This window comes from Neophocaena asiaeorientalis, unplaced genomic scaffold (genome assembly GCF_003031525.2).
Source record: "Neophocaena asiaeorientalis asiaeorientalis breed wild unplaced genomic scaffold, Neophocaena_asiaeorientalis_V1.1 scaffold601, whole genome shotgun sequence".
Classification (NCBI taxonomy): Eukaryota; Metazoa; Chordata; class Mammalia; order Artiodactyla; family Phocoenidae; genus Neophocaena; species Neophocaena asiaeorientalis.
Window position 1 is genome coordinate 528,434 of NW_020174793.1, and position 18,073 is coordinate 546,506.

The 18,073-nt window shown below is 37.1% G+C and overlaps 2 protein-coding genes across 2 annotated transcripts in view; both read right to left on the reverse strand.

Moving 5' to 3' along the window:
* Nucleotides 1-5,946, reverse strand: part of CFAP300 (cilia and flagella associated protein 300) — a 28,598-nt gene extending 22,652 nt beyond the window's left edge. The window contains exons 1-2 of the mRNA XM_024760357.1: nucleotides 5,837-5,946; nucleotides 5,545-5,626 (exon numbers count right to left, since the gene is read on the reverse strand). Coding sequence (XP_024616125.1) covers nucleotides 5,545-5,626; nucleotides 5,837-5,946 — 192 coding nt within the window. The remainder of the gene's footprint in view (nucleotides 1-5,544; nucleotides 5,627-5,836) is intronic.
* A 133-nt stretch (nucleotides 5,947-6,079) lies between these two features.
* CEP126 (centrosomal protein 126) overlaps nucleotides 6,080-18,073 on the reverse strand; it is a 145,295-nt gene continuing 133,301 nt past the window's right edge. Inside the window, exons 11-12 of the mRNA XM_024760348.1 lie at nucleotides 14,503-14,626; nucleotides 6,080-6,223 (exon numbers count right to left, since the gene is read on the reverse strand). Coding sequence (XP_024616116.1) covers nucleotides 6,080-6,223; nucleotides 14,503-14,626 — 268 coding nt within the window. The remainder of the gene's footprint in view (nucleotides 6,224-14,502; nucleotides 14,627-18,073) is intronic.

The following is an 18,073-nucleotide window of genomic DNA, read 5'->3' on the forward strand; positions in this document are numbered from 1 at the left end:
GATTTCAAGTTGCCAAAAGCTTAACCACCAGCAAAGCTTCCTGAAAATTTAGCAGTTAGGCTGTCCTGAGCTGGTTCCAGCATGACACTGGCAAGACTATTTTTCAAGATGAAGAAAATGTCAAGTCTGTAAGGGGAGAATGGAAGGGGGACTTCCCACTGAAGACAAGTAATGAGGTTCAGTGTGACCAGAGTTGATGGTCTGATGGTCTGATAAGGTTGGGGAGTTAAATAGGACCTTGTAGGTCAAGTCAAAATTTTTTATCTTAATCTAATATTGATCTAGATTGATCAGTATTTTGAGCTTAAGGGCAGTTGGAAGACCCTGAAGAGATGTAAACAGAGGAAAGATGTGATTAGAGTCATATTTTTAAAAGCTCTTTCCTGCTGCAGTGTAGAGATTAATTGAGGGGCTGTAAAGAGACTGATTAGGAGGGATGGTACTACTGTAATCCAGAAAGGTCTGATGTTCCCATGAGAATGCTATCATGTCAAAATGATAGCAAGTGGGAGGCAGAGAAGTGGATGGATTCAATGAATATTTAGAAGAAGGGACAAAGGGAGAAGGAGGAATCAAAGATGACTCTTAGAATTTTTGCATGAATAATAAGGCAGAATGAACGTTGTTTAATGAGAGGCAAAAGTGGAGAGGACCAGGTATGTGGGTGAAAATTAGTACATTCAACAAATATTTGTGAATGTCTACATTATGCCAAGCAAGACGAAGTCTCTGTTCTCATGTCTCCACATTCTAATGGTGGAGGTTAAAGGTAAACAATTTACAGGTATCATATATGCCCAATTACAAAAGTCTTCCCCCAAATTATTCTTCAGAAAAAAGGGAAGTTGCCGTATAACTTTAAAAAGTCAAATAAAGAGTGCTTGTGCAATTATTTTAATTTATATAATACACATCTTGAAAAGATACACATATGCTGGAATTAACCTCAATTAATACTCGTTCTGAATGCTTTTTAGAGGTCTTCTGAAGAATCAGCAAAAGGGGGAATTTAATTCAGGTTTAGTAATTATCCCTGGGGGGTATCTACTTACAATTACATTTTAAATGTCATAATGAAAGGAAGTAGGTTAAGTGGCCTGCAGTGAATTGGTCTGGAGCCAATGGAAATAAGTCTTCAGAAAGGCCCCTCAAAGCAACAGTTGTTATTGAAATCACAATTATATACCTGAAGAATAAATTTTTTTAAAGAAAACAAAAAACCCTGCCCTAATGTGTACAAATGGTATTTTGCGTTATAGAATTTCCAGTGAGACATTAGAAGGGATTCTCTGAATCTCAGATAGCTTTAGGAAAGCTGATATCCTTTGGAAAAATATTTGATTCACAAACTAGTTCCAGTGATAACAAAGATACTGATGTCAAATGCATGTGAAGATTTGCATAAACTTGTTTCATAAAATGTGAGTAGAAACATATTTCTAAACTAATATTTTATATAACACAGTTTAAATGTATGTTTATTATATGTCACAAATATGAAATATAAGTAGATGTTTGACTTTATCATCTATCTGGCAGACTGCTGATTTCTGATCCAATATCAAATCTCTCCTTCTTCCTTAAGGAATCCCAATTTTATTTGGGACAGCAATGTGCTCAGCTAAACATTTGCAGTTCCTAGCAGTCTCTGTGGTATGTGGTCCTGAGATGTAAGCAGAGTCTGGTCATGAGATATAATGTGTTGTGTGGATCTTCAGAAAACTGTAAATTAAGGAGGTCCCTTGCAGGACATATGGAAGATTCCTGTCATTATCCCTAGTCCATGGTGAGGATGCCAACACTATATACTAAGCCCAGAGCTTTCTCTTGAGACTCAAAGTGAGATAATATATTGAACTATCTAGGATATTTCCACTTGTATGCACCTCAAATTTAGCATGCCTGAAACTGAATTCATTTTCATTATATACTCTTTTCCACTTTCTGTGTATTTAAATTGGCCACTCTAATCAACCAAATCAAAAAGTTGGTCATCCTACATGTTGCCCTTTGCCTAACTCTCAATTATCTTATCAGTCCTTGAGTACTACGTTTCTCACAAACGTCTCTCCAGGCTATCCCGGTTCCCCTGTCTTAATTCAGGGTATCACCATATACTGTCGGGAGGATAACAGTTTCCAATTTGTTCTCACTGCTTCCAGACTCAGTCCTAACAATCTACCTTCCATACTTCTGCCAGGTGATCTCAGTACTTTAAATATTACTGTCTTGCTGAAAACCTTTCAGCAACTCCTCAGCAGCTAGATAAAGTCTAAACTCCTTTGTATGGCACATAAAGTCTTATACAATATCGTCCCACCCATCTGTCTAAGATAATCCCACTTTGTCTACCTGACAAACTCCTACTCATCTTTCAGGCCCTAGCTCAAGTGCCCTGTCTTTTGGAAACCCTCCTTTAACCACCTCAGTCAAAAATGACCACTTTCTCTTTTGTGCCACTACAGTACCTTGTGCATGTTATGTTTTATATCACTTCTCATTCTGCAATGCAATTTTTGGTCTGTTTCCTTCTCTTTAACTGTGTATTGTTCATCTGTACAGACTTAGGAACTAAAGAAATATTTGCTGGATGAATATTTCCTTCCTTCCTTCCATCCACTTACTACCTCACAAGTAAACTTTTGGAATGTAATTCGTTTTTAAGTTGAAAGGGAAAATTCATAATCTGGAATCCTAGTTTAAGCAGTACCCTTTGTTCAGTTATAGTTTTTGTAGTATAAATGACATGGAAGTTGGAGTCAAAGGCCTGGGTTTTGCCATTTGCTGGGCAAGCTTGCACAAATTATTTAACCATTCTGAGCTTCAGTTTCCTCAGCTGTAAAACGGGGGTCAAAACACCAAATTTACCAGATTGTTGTAAAGATTAGTGATAAATGGATAAAAAGTGCTGAAAGCTAAATCTGGCACACAGGAGTCACTACTGCTTTGGGAAAACACTTTGTAAAGTAGTATACAAATGTTAATAACAATAACAGCACTTATTATGAGCCAGGCATTTTGCTAAATATTTTATATGATTCATTGAATCTTCATAATAATCCCATCAGATATTCAGTATTTTCATTTTCAAAAAGACAAGCACTGTGATCATTTTGCAGAAAAGTAAACAGAGGCTGAAGAAGGTTAAGTAACTTGCCCAATGTCATAGAGCCAGCAAGTGGCAAGAGTTGGAATTTGAACAGAGACAGCTAACTTGAGGCCAAATGAGTGGGGGATCCAGGTTTTGTAGGGCTCTAAGCATAAATGATTTTAGGGACTCTAAGAATACAAAACATCTACTTTTGAAAAACTCCAAAAACATGTGAACATACTGCTGGAGTATCTCTGAGTTCCTTGGAAGGGGATTCTCTAAGTGAGGAGCTTTAGCTAGTGAGGGGCCCTGAAGATTCATTAGCTTCAAGGTAAATCTCCTTCTGGGCCATGCTCTTAGCCACAGTGTTTTATTTCCTCCAAATTAGTTACATGAGTAAAAATAATGATTGTATGAATACAGTTCTTTAAATTGAAATATGGGAATAATACTGTCTACCTCACAGGAAAAAATTAGGATAAATAAACATGAAGATATTGAAAATTAGTTTGAAAAAAATTGCCTGCTATTATGGAAATTTGTTGTGCTTTATGGATGAATTTTGATGTTGTTGAAGAACTTTGTGTCTATTAAAACCCAAATTAATTCTACACCCTTCTCTATGAAATTTTTCTGACACCAATGACCCTCCAATTGAGTGATCTTTTGTTTTCCTTGTGCCTAGGGCACCTTATATATCCTCCAGTATAGAAATTATTTTGTCTTGTAGAGAGTTCTTTACATTTCTAGCTTCCAAAACTGTACACATCACTTACAAGCTGGGATCAGGTCTCTTCATCTTTTTAATACCTCCCAGCAGGGATACAGTAAGTATCCAACAAATATTTATTGAGTAAATGGCTTATATTAAAAATTGTACAGCACTCTAAAATTCAGCAAATTAAAATCCTGATCATCTCCTTTTAAAAAAATATTAATTTGAGAGCCAGTACTGGCATAAATGAAAAATACTAAAAACTATACAAATCTTACCATGAATATTTGACAAATGTCACTAATGCCATCATCAGTGGCATATTATATTAACATTATAACACTAACTTAGGTAAAGGGAAATAGACATTTAACCAATTTACCCTCTGTTCAGGGTTGAAGAGTATTCCACCCTTAATCCTCTACCCAAAATTCATGTCCTTCTTGGAACCTCAGAAAGTGACCTTAGTTGGAAACAGGGTTGTTGCAGATAAAATTAGTTAAAATGAGGTTATACTGGAGTAGGGTGGGCTCTTAATTCGAAATGACTGGTGTTGTTATAAAAAGAGAAGAGACACAGTCATGGACACATGATGAGAGAGCGCTACGTGACTTTGACAGAGGTAGAGATTCAAGTTCTGCAGCTGCAAGCCAAGGAGTGCCAAGGACTGCTGGCAACCATGAGAAGCTAGGAAGAGGTAAGGAAGGATTTGTCCCTATAGATTTCAGAGAGAGCATAACCCTGCTGACACCCTGATTTTGGACTTCTAGCCTCCAAAACTGTAAGACAATACATTTCTGTTGTTTTAAGCCACCCAATTTGTGGTACTTTGCTACAGTAGCCCTGGGAAACTAATTTCCCTCACAGTAAATATTTTGGTTTCTTAACTAGGCTAATATTTTCTTCACTGCACTATCATTCTGTATGAGATGATCTGATTTTTTTATTTGTTGGCAGTCTTGCCACGGGTCTGTAAGATCCTTGAAAGCCAGGCTCCTGTCTGTCTTGTTCCTTCTAGCAACCCCACCACTTGACAGAATTCCTAGCACATGGTAGCTCTCAGGAAGTGTTTGTGAATGAGTAAATAAACTATGCCAACTATGCTACAGTCAATGCCTGAAGGGCATGAATGGCCAAAATAATATCACAAACCATAACAGTATTTTCCATTTAATTGAGGATTAAAAAACTTCAGGATTTTAAATAACGTGAATGAAATTTAACAAACACACCAGAATTTGCACCTTCAAATGAGTTTTTCCCTTTTCAAAGCAGCTACCTCTACCAGCTAAAGACTTATTCCAATAACTCTGCCACTGCTTAAGACTTTTTCTGGAATTCTTCATTGGAACTGCTAATAGAGCCTGTACTCACAGGGTAGACTTGATTTCGAGAAACAACCAGAAGTACTTTGAAGCTAACCCTAGTAAATAAAGCTGGTGATAAAGCTGGATAATATTAGGTGTACCTACTAAAAGAGAGACCCAGTTTTCTAGCGAGAGATTGACTTTTCAAAATAGAAAAGTTCTATATGGCAGGATACTGAACATGAGCTAATCTATGGTGATACGAAATATAAAAGTTCCTCTTAAAACTGATCATTTGAACCTTTTTATTATTCTCAAACTCCAAGAAAACGACGTCACTAAGTAATGGCGTCTTCACAAGAATTTATGCCGAAGTGGGAAAAAACGTAAAATCAGCAGTGGTCCAAGGACTCTCCAACCCCCATACCAACCATAACGAAATCATCCTTCCGATAAACCTGAAACGTCTGGTCAAACCCGAACGCCTGCGCCTTGATTCTACCCAACATGGACCTGGGGCAGAGAAGAGAAAGGCAGTCAACTTGGGGTAGCATCCTCTGTGGGGAGCACATTCAGCCCGTCCCACGCACGAAGTCCGCCCCTCGCCCCTGTTACTGCTGCCTCCCGGTTTCACTCAGGAAGGGGCCGCCTCGCCGCCCGACCCGCGTCTCCGCAGGCGCGAAGACCGAGGGGTTCTTCTCTTCCTGACCCTCGGCCTCTCACCACTGGCGGAGCCGGCTGGTGGTCTCCGGCGTGCTCAGAAACTTGAAGGTTTTCTGAGGCAGGAATCTGAAGTAGTAGCCGCCCAAAGGCCCCAGCTCCCCAGCCGCCATCTCTGTATTGGCTGCGCGGAGCGACGGTCGTTTCCATAGCAACGCGGGGCGGTTTCCATAGCAACGCGGCGGCCGTCGGGTGGGCCCAACGCTTCGGGGGCGGGGCCAGAGTGGGGAGGGGCCACGGGTCTACCTAGGCCGAGGAGACCCGCCTCCCGGCCCGGCTGCAGCTAGCGGAGGAAGAATCCCGCTTGGGGTTTCGGGGCGCCGCTACCGCAGCTTCTCCCTCAATTACCGTCACTTTCGCTCCTTCACGCCGTGTTAGCGGTGCTGGAAACTAGGGGTCGGGGGCGGAGAAAAATTGCCAGTACATATTTGTTGAAATTAACTCGATAATAATTACGCCGCGTGGGTTAATTTCTTAGTCTCAAACGATGTACTCTTAGGTTTATAGCTAAGTTTAGTGACTCAAACATTTATGAATAAAAAGTTATTCTGAATTAATTAGGTTAATTAATTAGGTTTAACTATCATGACTACTTGGGAAACTATTCTTTTACCATCCGGCTTTTTTTTTTTTTCTTCAAAAGTTACATCTGAAGGCTAAAGTAATTTTCCATATACACTACAGTACAACGTGCTGTTTAATAGAAACACATATTTCTTATTTCCTATTGAAAATGACCTTTCGTATCTATAGTTTTGTTGTCGTTTTGTTTCGTCTAATAGCTGTGTATCTGAGCTTCAGAAGGGGGAGAGAGGGATGTCGTTCTTTTCCACCTCCTTGCTAACTCCCTTTCCTTTTCCCCTAGTCCTCCAAAAACTGATCTTGATTATTCCATATTCAGCCAACAGCAGTAGGAGAAAGAGGGAGGGAAACGCACACACACAGAATATTCGTTTTCGTTGTTGATTTTAGTTTTTCATCAAGCCTTGGTCTTCTAAGTAGATTTAGTCCTTTTATGTTATGGACATGGTTGGGTTTAAGCTTACCATCTTGTTTGTTGTTTTCTAATTCTGTTCTTTTTTCCTTTAATCCAAAAGTAGGCACGAAAGAAGGAATAATAGAGTATTTTTATTATTCCATTTTTCTCCTTTTTAGCTTTTTAGTTATACATTTTAGTATAATTTTTATTGGTTACTCAAGATAAAATATGACTCCTTGATTTATTACATAGCACCTTAACCCATCACTTACACTATGTTTCAAACAAGAACCATTCAACAGGTAAAATCTATTTATTCACTTTTCACCTTTCGGGTTTTTTTGGTCAATATTTTACTTCTACACAGGTCCAAAATACATTATTTTGTTACTGTTATTTTAAACAGCCAGTAATATTTCATATTTGCTAGTATATTTACCCTTTACATTTTTCTTATTCCTTCCAGCAGTTCTGAATTTATAATCTGGGATTATTTTCATTGAGTTTGAAAATCTTCTGTTGGTATTTCCTATAATTCAGGTCTTCTGATGAGCAAGTTTCTCAGAGTTTGTTGTCTGAAAATGTCCTTATCGTCATTTTTAAATGATATCTTACAACAGACTGAACAGAATTGTAAGTTGACAACTTTTTTCCAGCACTTTAAAAATGTATTCTGTTGTCTTCTGGATTCCAAATTTTTGTTGAAAGGTCAAACATTAGTTTTAGTGTTGCTCCGTTCAAAGTCATATGTCTTTTTTTCCTCTTCCTGCTTAAAATTTTTTTCTTTGCCTTTGGTTTCAGTAGTTTGGCAATCCTCTTCCATCTGTCGTGTGTGTGTGTGTATTCTTGTGTATGTGTGCTTTTGTGTGTGTCTTCTGTTTTCATTCTGTTTGGAATTTGCTGAGCTTCTTGAATTTTTTCACTGATGCCTTTTAACCAGTTTTTAAAAACTCAGCTATTATCTCTTCAAATATTTCTTCCACTTTGTTCTCACTCTTCTCTTTTTCTTGGACTCCAATTACATGTATATTAGAACTTTTAACTATTTCCCATATTTCTCTGTTATATCTTTTTCAATTCTTTGTTTCTTCTTGTGCTTCATCTTTTCCATTCTTTATTGACCTGACTTTGAATTCACTAATCTTTTCTGCTTAACTCTTAATTTCAGATATTTTATTTTTTAGTTCTTGAATGTCCATCTTAATCTTGTTTAATATATTCTATTTAAATCTCCATTTTTTCATTCATTTAGTATACATTTTTCTTTATTTAACAGGTTAAAGTTATTTTTAAATCTTTGAGTGCTTCAATAGGAGAATTATTTTTGGATCTGCTTCTTTTCCCTGTTTATTTCTTGATTATAAATCATGTTTCTCTGTCTTCTCACACATTTAACAACTTTTTGTTTTAGGTACAACATTGTGTGTTTGAAAAGTGTAAGAGATTCAGAAGACATTATCTTCCACTGGAAAGTATCCACTATTTGAAGGTGAATAGCCGACAACTTTAATACAATCAGGGATTCAATGGGTCAAGGCTGAGTTTTAGTTTTAGTAAGACTGAACCGCATTCCATCTCTTTTCTCCTATAACTTGAGCAGGCCTGACTGAAAATCTAACAGATCTCTATCTTCTTGGCCCCCAAAGATGAGAAAATTCAGGTTTTCCTTTCAGAGGTGTTGAGCTTGCTCTTTAGCTTCCCACATCCTACAGCATTGAAATCTAGCAAATGTCTTAATGGGGGGACTGAATGTGTGTTTGAGGCAGGCCCCATCCTTCCAGTAGGACTTTGTTTTCTAAGCACCATGACATTATGGAAGATCTCACTCTGTGCTTTAGAGGCCTTTGTAGAGCAACTCAGCATCCTACACGTAGTACCCAAACTCAGCAAATTTTCTTTGGAAGTGTAGCCATGTTTGACCCTTCAGACTTCCTTGCATGACCACCAAAAGTCATTCAATCTTTACTTTGCATATCAGCCAGTAAATGAGACTATTGAAAGAAAGGTCTTGTAAACATCAGCTCATCTTGGAAGGATTTTCTGAGGGAAGTATTAGAATGCAGATTCTTTGATTTCAGAGATTGAGATTGAGAGATTTCAGAGACCAAAGATTGAGATTCCACAGGTCTTGGATGGTGCCTAGGAACTTGTATTTTTAATATGCTCTTTAGATGAATTCGATGCAGGTTTTCTACACTATTCATTGAGAAAAACTTTCCCACACTTTCTTTACAATTTATCTTAAATCCCATCTCATGAAGAAATTTATTCCAATACATCTGTCTGACTTTGTATACATTTAGTTTTTGCTAGACAATCAAATATTTGGTCATATACTATACTGTACTTTTATTTTTCTGATTTTTTGTGAACATCTTTCCAAATAGATTACATACTGTTCAACATGGGGGAATTTGCTTGACATTTTATAAAAACATTTTCCACATGACCTAAGCACATAGTATTTGTTTAGTTAATTTTTTCTAGGTTTTTCTGGTTTTATTGTGGTATAACCAACATACAATAAACTGCACATATTTAAAGTGTACAATGTCATGAGATTTGCTATATGTGATATGTGTGGGGTTTTTTTTCTTATTAGTCATAAATTTTATACACATCAGTGTATACATGTCAATCCCAATCGCCCAATTCATCACACCACCAACCCCACCCCCAACCGCTTTCCCCCCTTGGTGTCCATACGTTTGTTTTCTACATCTGTGTCTCAATTTCTGCCTTGCAAACTGGTTCATCTGTACCATTTTTCTAGGTTCCACATATATGCATTAATATACGAGATTTGTTTTTCTCTTTCTGACTTACTTCACTCTGTATGACAGTCTCTAGGTCCATCCACATCTCTACAAATGACCCAATGTCGTTCCTTTTTATGGCTGAGTAATATTCCATTGTATATATGTACAACATCTTCTTTATCCATTCATCTGTCGATGGGCATTTAGGTTGCTTCCATGACCTGGCTATTGTAAATATTACTACAATGAACATTGGGTGCATGTGTCATTTTGAATTATGGTTTTCTCTGGGTATATGCCCAGTAGTGGGATTGCTGGGTCATATGTTAATTCTATTTTTAGTTTTTTAAGGAACCTCTATAATGTTCCTTAAATTAAAAAAAAAAATCCCGCATTAAAAATAAAGATATAATTATACTTATTTTGGACTTAGGATGCTAATTTAAATTAGGAATTTTTTGCTTATGTTTTGCATTACTCAAAAGTAATCATTTTTATTGTGTTGTTGATGAAATTCATCCTCTTTTTTTCAACCCTATAATCAGTGATTATACTTTGACTATATAGTCTTAAGTTCAATATTTACTTGGAAATTGATAGTTTTCTAGTTGTTATTTGTCACTTAAATATGCATGATTGGTATATGTTCTATACAACCTTTATTAATTCGGTCCTGACAATAGTTTTTTATTTTTATCTCCCAATTATCTTTAAGTTTTTCTTTTTTTAAAAAAATTGCATAAGTAACACATGTTTAACACAGGAAAGAAACAAGTAAGCAAAAAGAATAAAAATACCCATAATCTCAGAACTATGATTTTTCAACTTCTTGGAGCAAAGAAGAACATTTTCCATAGGGAGATTTTCCAGAAAAAAGATGTTTTCAGTCTAACTTTCATTGACTCACACTTTAAGGAGTCTTGGCCGGACAAGTATATGTGGAAAAAAACCCTCCCACATTTACAAAACAGTTCTCATATTGTGTTTAATTTTATGTATGTTTATGTTGTTTTTAATCTTTGTTTTTATGGTCAGTTTCAGTATTTTCACAGTACAGTATTGTTATTGATCAGGGTCCTTGGACTCTTTTATTAAAATATTTATTTTTTTATTTTTGGCTGTGTTGGGTCTTTGCTGCTGCGCGCGGACTTCCTCTAGTTGTGGCGAGCGGGAGCTACTCTTCCTTGCGGTGCGCGGGCTTCTCATTGCGGTGGCTTCTCTTGTTGCGGAGCACAGGCTCTAGGGCATGTGTGGGCTTCAGTAGTTGTGGTGCGTGGGCTGTAGAGCGCAGGCTCAGTAGTTGTGGTGCACGGGCTTAGTTTCTCCGCGGCATGTGGGATCTTCCTGGACTAGGGCTTGAACCCGTGCCCCTTACATTGGCAGGCAGATTCTTAAACACTGCACCACCAGGGAAGCCCCCTTGGACTCTTTAATCAAAAGAAATTGGTAAGAGGCCAGATGAGGAATTCAGACAAGGCTTTACTGGGATTCGTGCTGCAGCAACGAGGGAGCATAAACAAGTAACAGGTTCCCTTGCTCACCCCCTGAGGGGCTGCTAGCTGATCCCTTAAAAGGGGTGAGGGTGGGGGTCGATTGGTGGATTGGGCTGGAAGGGTGGCTTAGATGGTCTGCATACCCCCTTGGTGGTGCTGTGTGCAGGGATGATGTGCAGTACCGTGCTATTGCTCCCTGCACCTCAGAAGTGGCATGTGGTTTTTGGCCTCTTTGTATCTTGCTGTTCATAATTTGTCACAACAGGGAATGGGTGCAGTTACAGTTTCTTTATATTCTATTGCTCTAGGAGATGCATGTCCACATGCAAGCACTGCAGCAAACGGCCCCAGGCCCCAGGTCCCAGCCTGTCTCAGTACAGCTATGTTTAACAGCATGGACAGTGAAGTCAGATCAGAAATCCAACTCTAGCTCTAGTGTCTAGGTTTCCTCATCTGTAAATAGAACATAATTTTTTTTTTTTTACTTTATAGGGTTATCATAAAGATTAAATTAGTTAAGTTGTGTGAAGTGCTTATCACAATGATTGACACTTAAAATTCTAATGTATGGTAGTTCTTAATATTAATGGCTATTTTCATGTGGGCTTCTAGGAACAGAATCTCAATATATAGTTTGTGTATACAGGAAATAAGGTTTGACTTGACATATTTTAATTTATGGCTCTCTCCTAGAGACTCGCTGAGTTAGAAATTATCGTTTTCTCTCCTTTAGCTTCTTCTAGTTTTTCATCACCTAATTGCTATGAATCTCAATTTTACATCCTTAAAATATGGATTTTGCCTCATTGGATTGTAAGTTGTTGCTACAAGATGAAGGTGTTAATTATTACTACTGGCTCCCATTCGCTTCATTTAACTGTAAAAGTTTACCAAGTGATACATTACCGTTGTTCTAATGTTTGGTCATTAACTGTTATTATTCTTTCATGTTTTACATTCCTTTCATTTGGCTAGTTGGCACCCTGCATGTCGCTAGGCACTGTGGGAATTCCAAAATGTATAAAATATCGATCCTGCCTTCAAAGCCCTTACAAATTATTTGGAAATTATTGAACAATACTTGTCATCTTGCTATTTCATGTCTTTAAACTCTACTTGCTTCCTCTCATCCTTCTAAAATTCAATCTAATCTTATTGACCATTTAATTGCTCTCTAGTCACTGTTTAAAGTTGCCAAACTACCAGCTTTTATCTGATAATTTACAATACACATATATTTTACCTAAAGTAAGTCTGACTAAAAACATTCAATAAAGTGAGGAGGGAGCTAATTCTAATATTGACTTATATAAATGTGTCAAAATAGCACTTATTTTCTTTCTGTGGTTCTACTTGGTATAAATTTTCTATGATTCTAATGATTTGAAAAAGATTTACTGAACAGAGTTAGAAGCCAAGAACAATATTAAGCTGATTCTAGTGGTTGTGTGTTCCTGATAGATAAGAATAGGATTTTTACTTTATGGAGGAATGAAATAGTAGCTGTGATCACAAGTAGTTGAAATTTGAAAAATGTTGTTCATCAATAAGTTATTTTGTTTAGATCAGTGGCTATTCAAAGTCAGTTCATAATAAAAATTTCATTTCATCTGTGGCCAAATGGACAAACTAAGGGTGGTGTACTTTTTCATAAAATTAAATCACTTTGTATTAAAGAACTTTATTTTTAAATTATGCTCTCTTTTTTGTAATTAAAATCTCCTTTCCTTAGGAAATCATCATAATTAAATAAAAATTTTATAACCCTATGTTGGGTTGGTAGAGTAGAGCCTTGCTACTCGAAGTGTGGTCGATGGACAAACAGCATTGACATCATTTGAGAGCTTGTAGAAATGCAGTATCTCTGACACTACCCCAGACCTACTGAATCAGATTCTGCAAGTGATTCATATATACCTTAAATTAGAGACGCTGGTCTAGATGATACCCATCTACCAGCCCTACCCCCTTTTACTCTTATTTTCAAGTTATTCTATACTTCCATCTACCCAATTGCTCAATTCAGAAACCTGGGACTTATCTTTGACCCTACTTTATCTCACCCCTCCCTTATCCTCTCCCATACAAAACTCATCATTAAATCTTATAATCTTCTAAATGTATATACTACAAACTGTTTACAACTCTTCAGGTTCCAGTGTTGACACTTTAGTCCAAGCCACCACCAATCTTTTTTTTTTTTTTTTTAGCGGTACGCGGGCCTCTCACTGTTGTGGCCTCTCCCATTGCGGAGCACAGGCTCCGGACGTGCAGGCCCAGCGGCCATGGCTCATGGGCCCAGCTGCTATGCGGCATGTGGGATCATCCCGGAACGGGGCATGAACCCTGTCCCCTGCATCGGCAGGCAGACTCTCAACCACTGTGCCACCAGGGAAGCCCCTTAGTGCTCTTTTTGTGTCACCATTACTGAGCACTAGTTTAATAAGCGTTCTAGATCATTATCTGTTCTTACGTTTTCTGATTTCCAACCTAGGCAAACTCCCTGGAGCCTAGCCTACAGGAAGCATCACCACTCATCTGGTCCAGAGAGGGCAATTAACAGAAGATACACTGGAGACTGTTGACTACCCGAAGCAGCTGGTCAGTACCTGGGGGATTTATAGACTGTTGAAGAGGACTGATAGATGCCAGGATGATAATTATAGTGATGAGTAATATAATGGTAAAAGAATAGCTAATATTTTTAAGCATGTACTGTTTTAACAGGCATTGTTCTAAACATTCTCTATGGGTTTTCCTTTAATTCTCTCAGAAACACTGTTATGTGGGTATTATAGTAGTACAAAGCATAGACCTATTTTTACTGGGCAATAAGGGAGACACTGTTTATCTCTCTTTCCAACATACATGCATTGCCTTTCTATAAAACAGTGACAAAGACAGTAAATGACCAGAGACTGGGCTTTTCATCTTTGTGGAATTCACTAATGCTATGATATTCCCACAGTCATTACACTGTTCCATGGTTATCTGCCCCATCTTCTACCACTTCCTTGCTTCACCTGGTGAGCTGAAATGCTGCCCTCTACCCCACACTCTGTTATCTGAGACAGGGAACTAAATACAAAAGCATTAGATTACTTTTGAGACCAATTCAGTTCAAATACTTAGTATATCTGTAAGAGTGCTTTGGGGTTGCAAGAGGTCATGTGTATATGCATTCACCTCAAGAATAGCCTGGAACTTATCATAACTTCCCATTGGGTGAACCAGGAAAATACTTATTCCACCCTACCTTGGAGAGAATTGTGTCTGTTTCGACTCTGGACCTTTAAACTTGGCTGTCAGCCCCTGCTCCACACCCTGGCCAGTTTACACAAGCAAAACAAAAGAACAACATTTGACCCAGACCGATCCTTGTGATACATGGATCAGTTATTGCTAGTCTCCCTGGTTTTTGTATTCGTGGCTTCTTACACTGGTTTTAGAATCTGTTTCTGGATCAGTTAATTTATACATCACTCTGTCTCCTTGAAGTTTAGTTTTCTGTTCTTTGATTTTGGCATTGCCTGTGTTCTTGTGGACAATCCATTCCTGTAGCCTGGGGAGGAGGGCTGGAATTCATACAACTGGAAAGTTAGCTGTGCAAGGAGTGAGTTCGCCTTGGGGTTTAGGTTTAAGATGGAGTCTTGAATGCTTTGACTCCTTCAAGGGTCTGCTCCTACACTAGGTCTCTCGTAAAAAGAATTCTGTGTAAAACGTTCGGCGTTTTAAAATGTGTATTCCTGAACTGCTTGCAGCTTACACTCTCTTTGATTATGTCTGGTGATAATTTACAACTGTTTTCTATTTTGTTTCATAGGCATATACCTCTTGTGACTTCATCCAAGTTATTGACGAAAAATGTTGAACAGAAATAGGACCAGACACAAAATCCTCTGGCATGACACTAAAGAAAGACTTTCCATTAGATGGGCAGATCTACTGTTAATAACTATAGCTATCTTACAACTTACATTTATCTGTTTTGTCTATGAGAATATCATGATACTTTCTCCAGTGATTTCTGGAAAATAAAATCCATTGGGTCCGTAGCAGTCTCATCTCCTTCAGTGGTTTTTCAGGCTGTATTCCTTGGAGCCCTGAAATTTTGGGAAAGTGCTTGGAGTTTATTTTGGGGAGTGGAGGAAGGAGAGTATGGTTTTTCCTTTCCTGCTTCAGTTTAGAGCAGCCTTACTTTTATCTGTTTTAGAAACTGAAGTGCTGGGTAAGATCTCATTTGCAAAGAGGATTCTTTGGCTTTAAAATGTTCAAAATCCTTTTTTCTTTTCCCAAGGTAATGACTATTGCTAAAAGTAGAGCTAAAACACCCCTTTTGCTATCAATTCCTTCTCCATCTGAATTGGCTTATCAGTCAGAACAGTCCAGTTATGTGTGTATAGTCTGTTGTCTAGATATGTTTCTAGGCTTTTATAGCCTAGATTGTGAAACTAATTACAGTTACAATATAGTTCCAAAGGAAAATTCATTCTGAATTTCAAGAGATAGTATAGTAGCTAAGAGTGTAGGTTCTGGCGTCAGATCACGTGGTTTAGAATTCCAGCTTGTCTCACATCCTGTGTGGCTTTGGAAAAGTTTCTTAACTTCTCTGTGCTTCACTGTTCCATCTGTTAAAAAGGGTAAAAGTGTCCCAGCTACATTATAAGGTTTTGAGAGTATTAAATGAAATTATCATGTACTGTGTCTAGCAAAATGCCTGGCACATTGTAAGTGTAATTGTCCTTAAATTGTAATTGTCCTTAAATTATCATTGGCAATATCAATTGACATCAGTTGTAAATGTCAATAAATTATCATTGCAGTAACTCATCCAAAAGCTGCCCATGACTGTACACCACTGTTTATGCCTGAAAAGTTATCTAGAGTACCTTAGTTTTATGAGGGCTTGACATAAAGTGGGTCCTCAATAAAAGCTGACTGAAAATGTAGTTGGAGCTTTCTTGCCTTTCCATTTATGGGGTATATGAATCTATTGTCGGGTCATATATGTTAAATCAACTTGCACTTGAATTATTTTTATTTGATTCCTTTAATCTTAAAAGAAGGCATATCAAGATATTTCAATAATAGAAAGTTTGAATTTTACCTTAAAATTAAATATATCCTGGAAATTGTGGGACATGAAAACAATCAGTACTTTTGAAAATGGTAAAGTCTCAAAATAACATACCTGAATATAAATATTTAAAATTATTTTAAGATTTTAATAGTAGTGTGGTCATAATATATAGATTTTAATATTGCTATAGCATTTCTAATTCATAGGAATAAAAAACAGACTCATGATCTTGACAGATATATTAGCTAGGCTTATTCAGAAGGCTTACATACACTCCTGCCTTCCAAAGGCAGGAAATGCTGTGCTTGAATACCCTATTCCTTAAAATGATTCTTTTTTTGTTATATTTTCTTTAAAAAAATCCAAAGTGTTTGTGTTTTATCTGGTTTATTTAGGTACCCAAGATGAAAGATGAAGTTACATGAATTATTTAAGAATTGATTTGACTGGCAGAGAATATGTGTCACTGAAGCTCTGTGTATGAGAAATACTCTAGCAGATGTTTCTGGGAGGAGATTACCTTTTGTTTATATCAAACTTATAAATATGCCTCAAACGATTAAAAACTAACCTTGCCAGTTAAATCCCGTGTATTTCTAGCTTGTTTGTCATGAAAATAAGCTGGGAAGTGAGGAGATGGTTTTATGGAAGAAACTTTCCCATTGAAAATGATGCTTTTGGTTTATGATTCATTTGGATGAATGAATTCTTGGCTTCCTGGTCAGGCACTCCTTCTAGGTCTTTTCTTGTAATGCTCTGATAGCATCTCTGGGTCTTTGATGATATTTTTGCCTTCCCAATTCATTTGGCAAAAAGCCATTTGAAAACCTTACCCACTTCAGGCAATATGCACACTTGGAAAGCAACCTAAGTAAACACAATGGTATATTTTGCATTGGGGTAGTTCAACTAGATTCTCCTAGAAATGCGGTATCTCCTTGCTAAACCTGTGGCTTTAACAGTTTATTTTAAAAATCCATTTATTCTTTGTTTTTCTTCTCAGGCCAAGAAGAAAACAGTCTTACTTCTCTTTGTTGATGAAATAGATTCTGTCATAGGTTTTTATTCTAATCCTTAGCCTGTCAAGATATTTAAAAAAATATCTTGAGCTATTTGAACATTTATTTGTGGTAATCGGTATGTAAAATAAAATATTTTGTATACAGAAATGACACATCCGAAAGAATATTATTTATTGTGTCCAAATTTGAGACATATATTTCCATGTGTGATTCCATGAGTGAGGATCTCTATAATTTATCACTCACTCATTTAACCACGAAACACATTTGCTTGAATTGTGGCTTTCAGCTTTTCTTCTGTTTCTTTCTCTTTCAGTCTTACTATTTTCTGCTGTACATTTCTCTTTGTTTTTTTTTTTTGGGGGGGAGGTTTGTGATTTTAATTTTACAACAGCTTTATTGAGATATATTCTCATACCATAACATTTGCCCTTATAAAGTGTACAATTCAGTGGTTTTTAATAGAGTTGTGCAATCATCACCACTATCTAATTTTAGAATGTTTTCGCAATCCCATAAAAATACTCCATACCCATTAGCAGAAAATCTCTCTTTCCCCCTCCACTAGTCTCTGACAACCACTAAACTATTTTCTGCTTCTGTGGATTTGACTATTCTGGACATTTCATATAAATGGAATCATATGATATGTGACCGTTTTTGACTGGCTTCTTTCACTTAGCATAATCCGTGTTGTAGCTTGCATCAGTACTTCATTCTTTTTTAAATTGCAGAATAATAGTCTGTTATTTGGATATATCACATTTGATTTATCCATCAGCTGATGGACATTTGGGTCCATCAACTTTTTTTTTCAGCTATTATGAATAAGGCTGATACAAATATTTGTGTACATGTTTTTATGTGGACATATGCTTTACATTCTCTTGGGTATAAATCTAGAAGT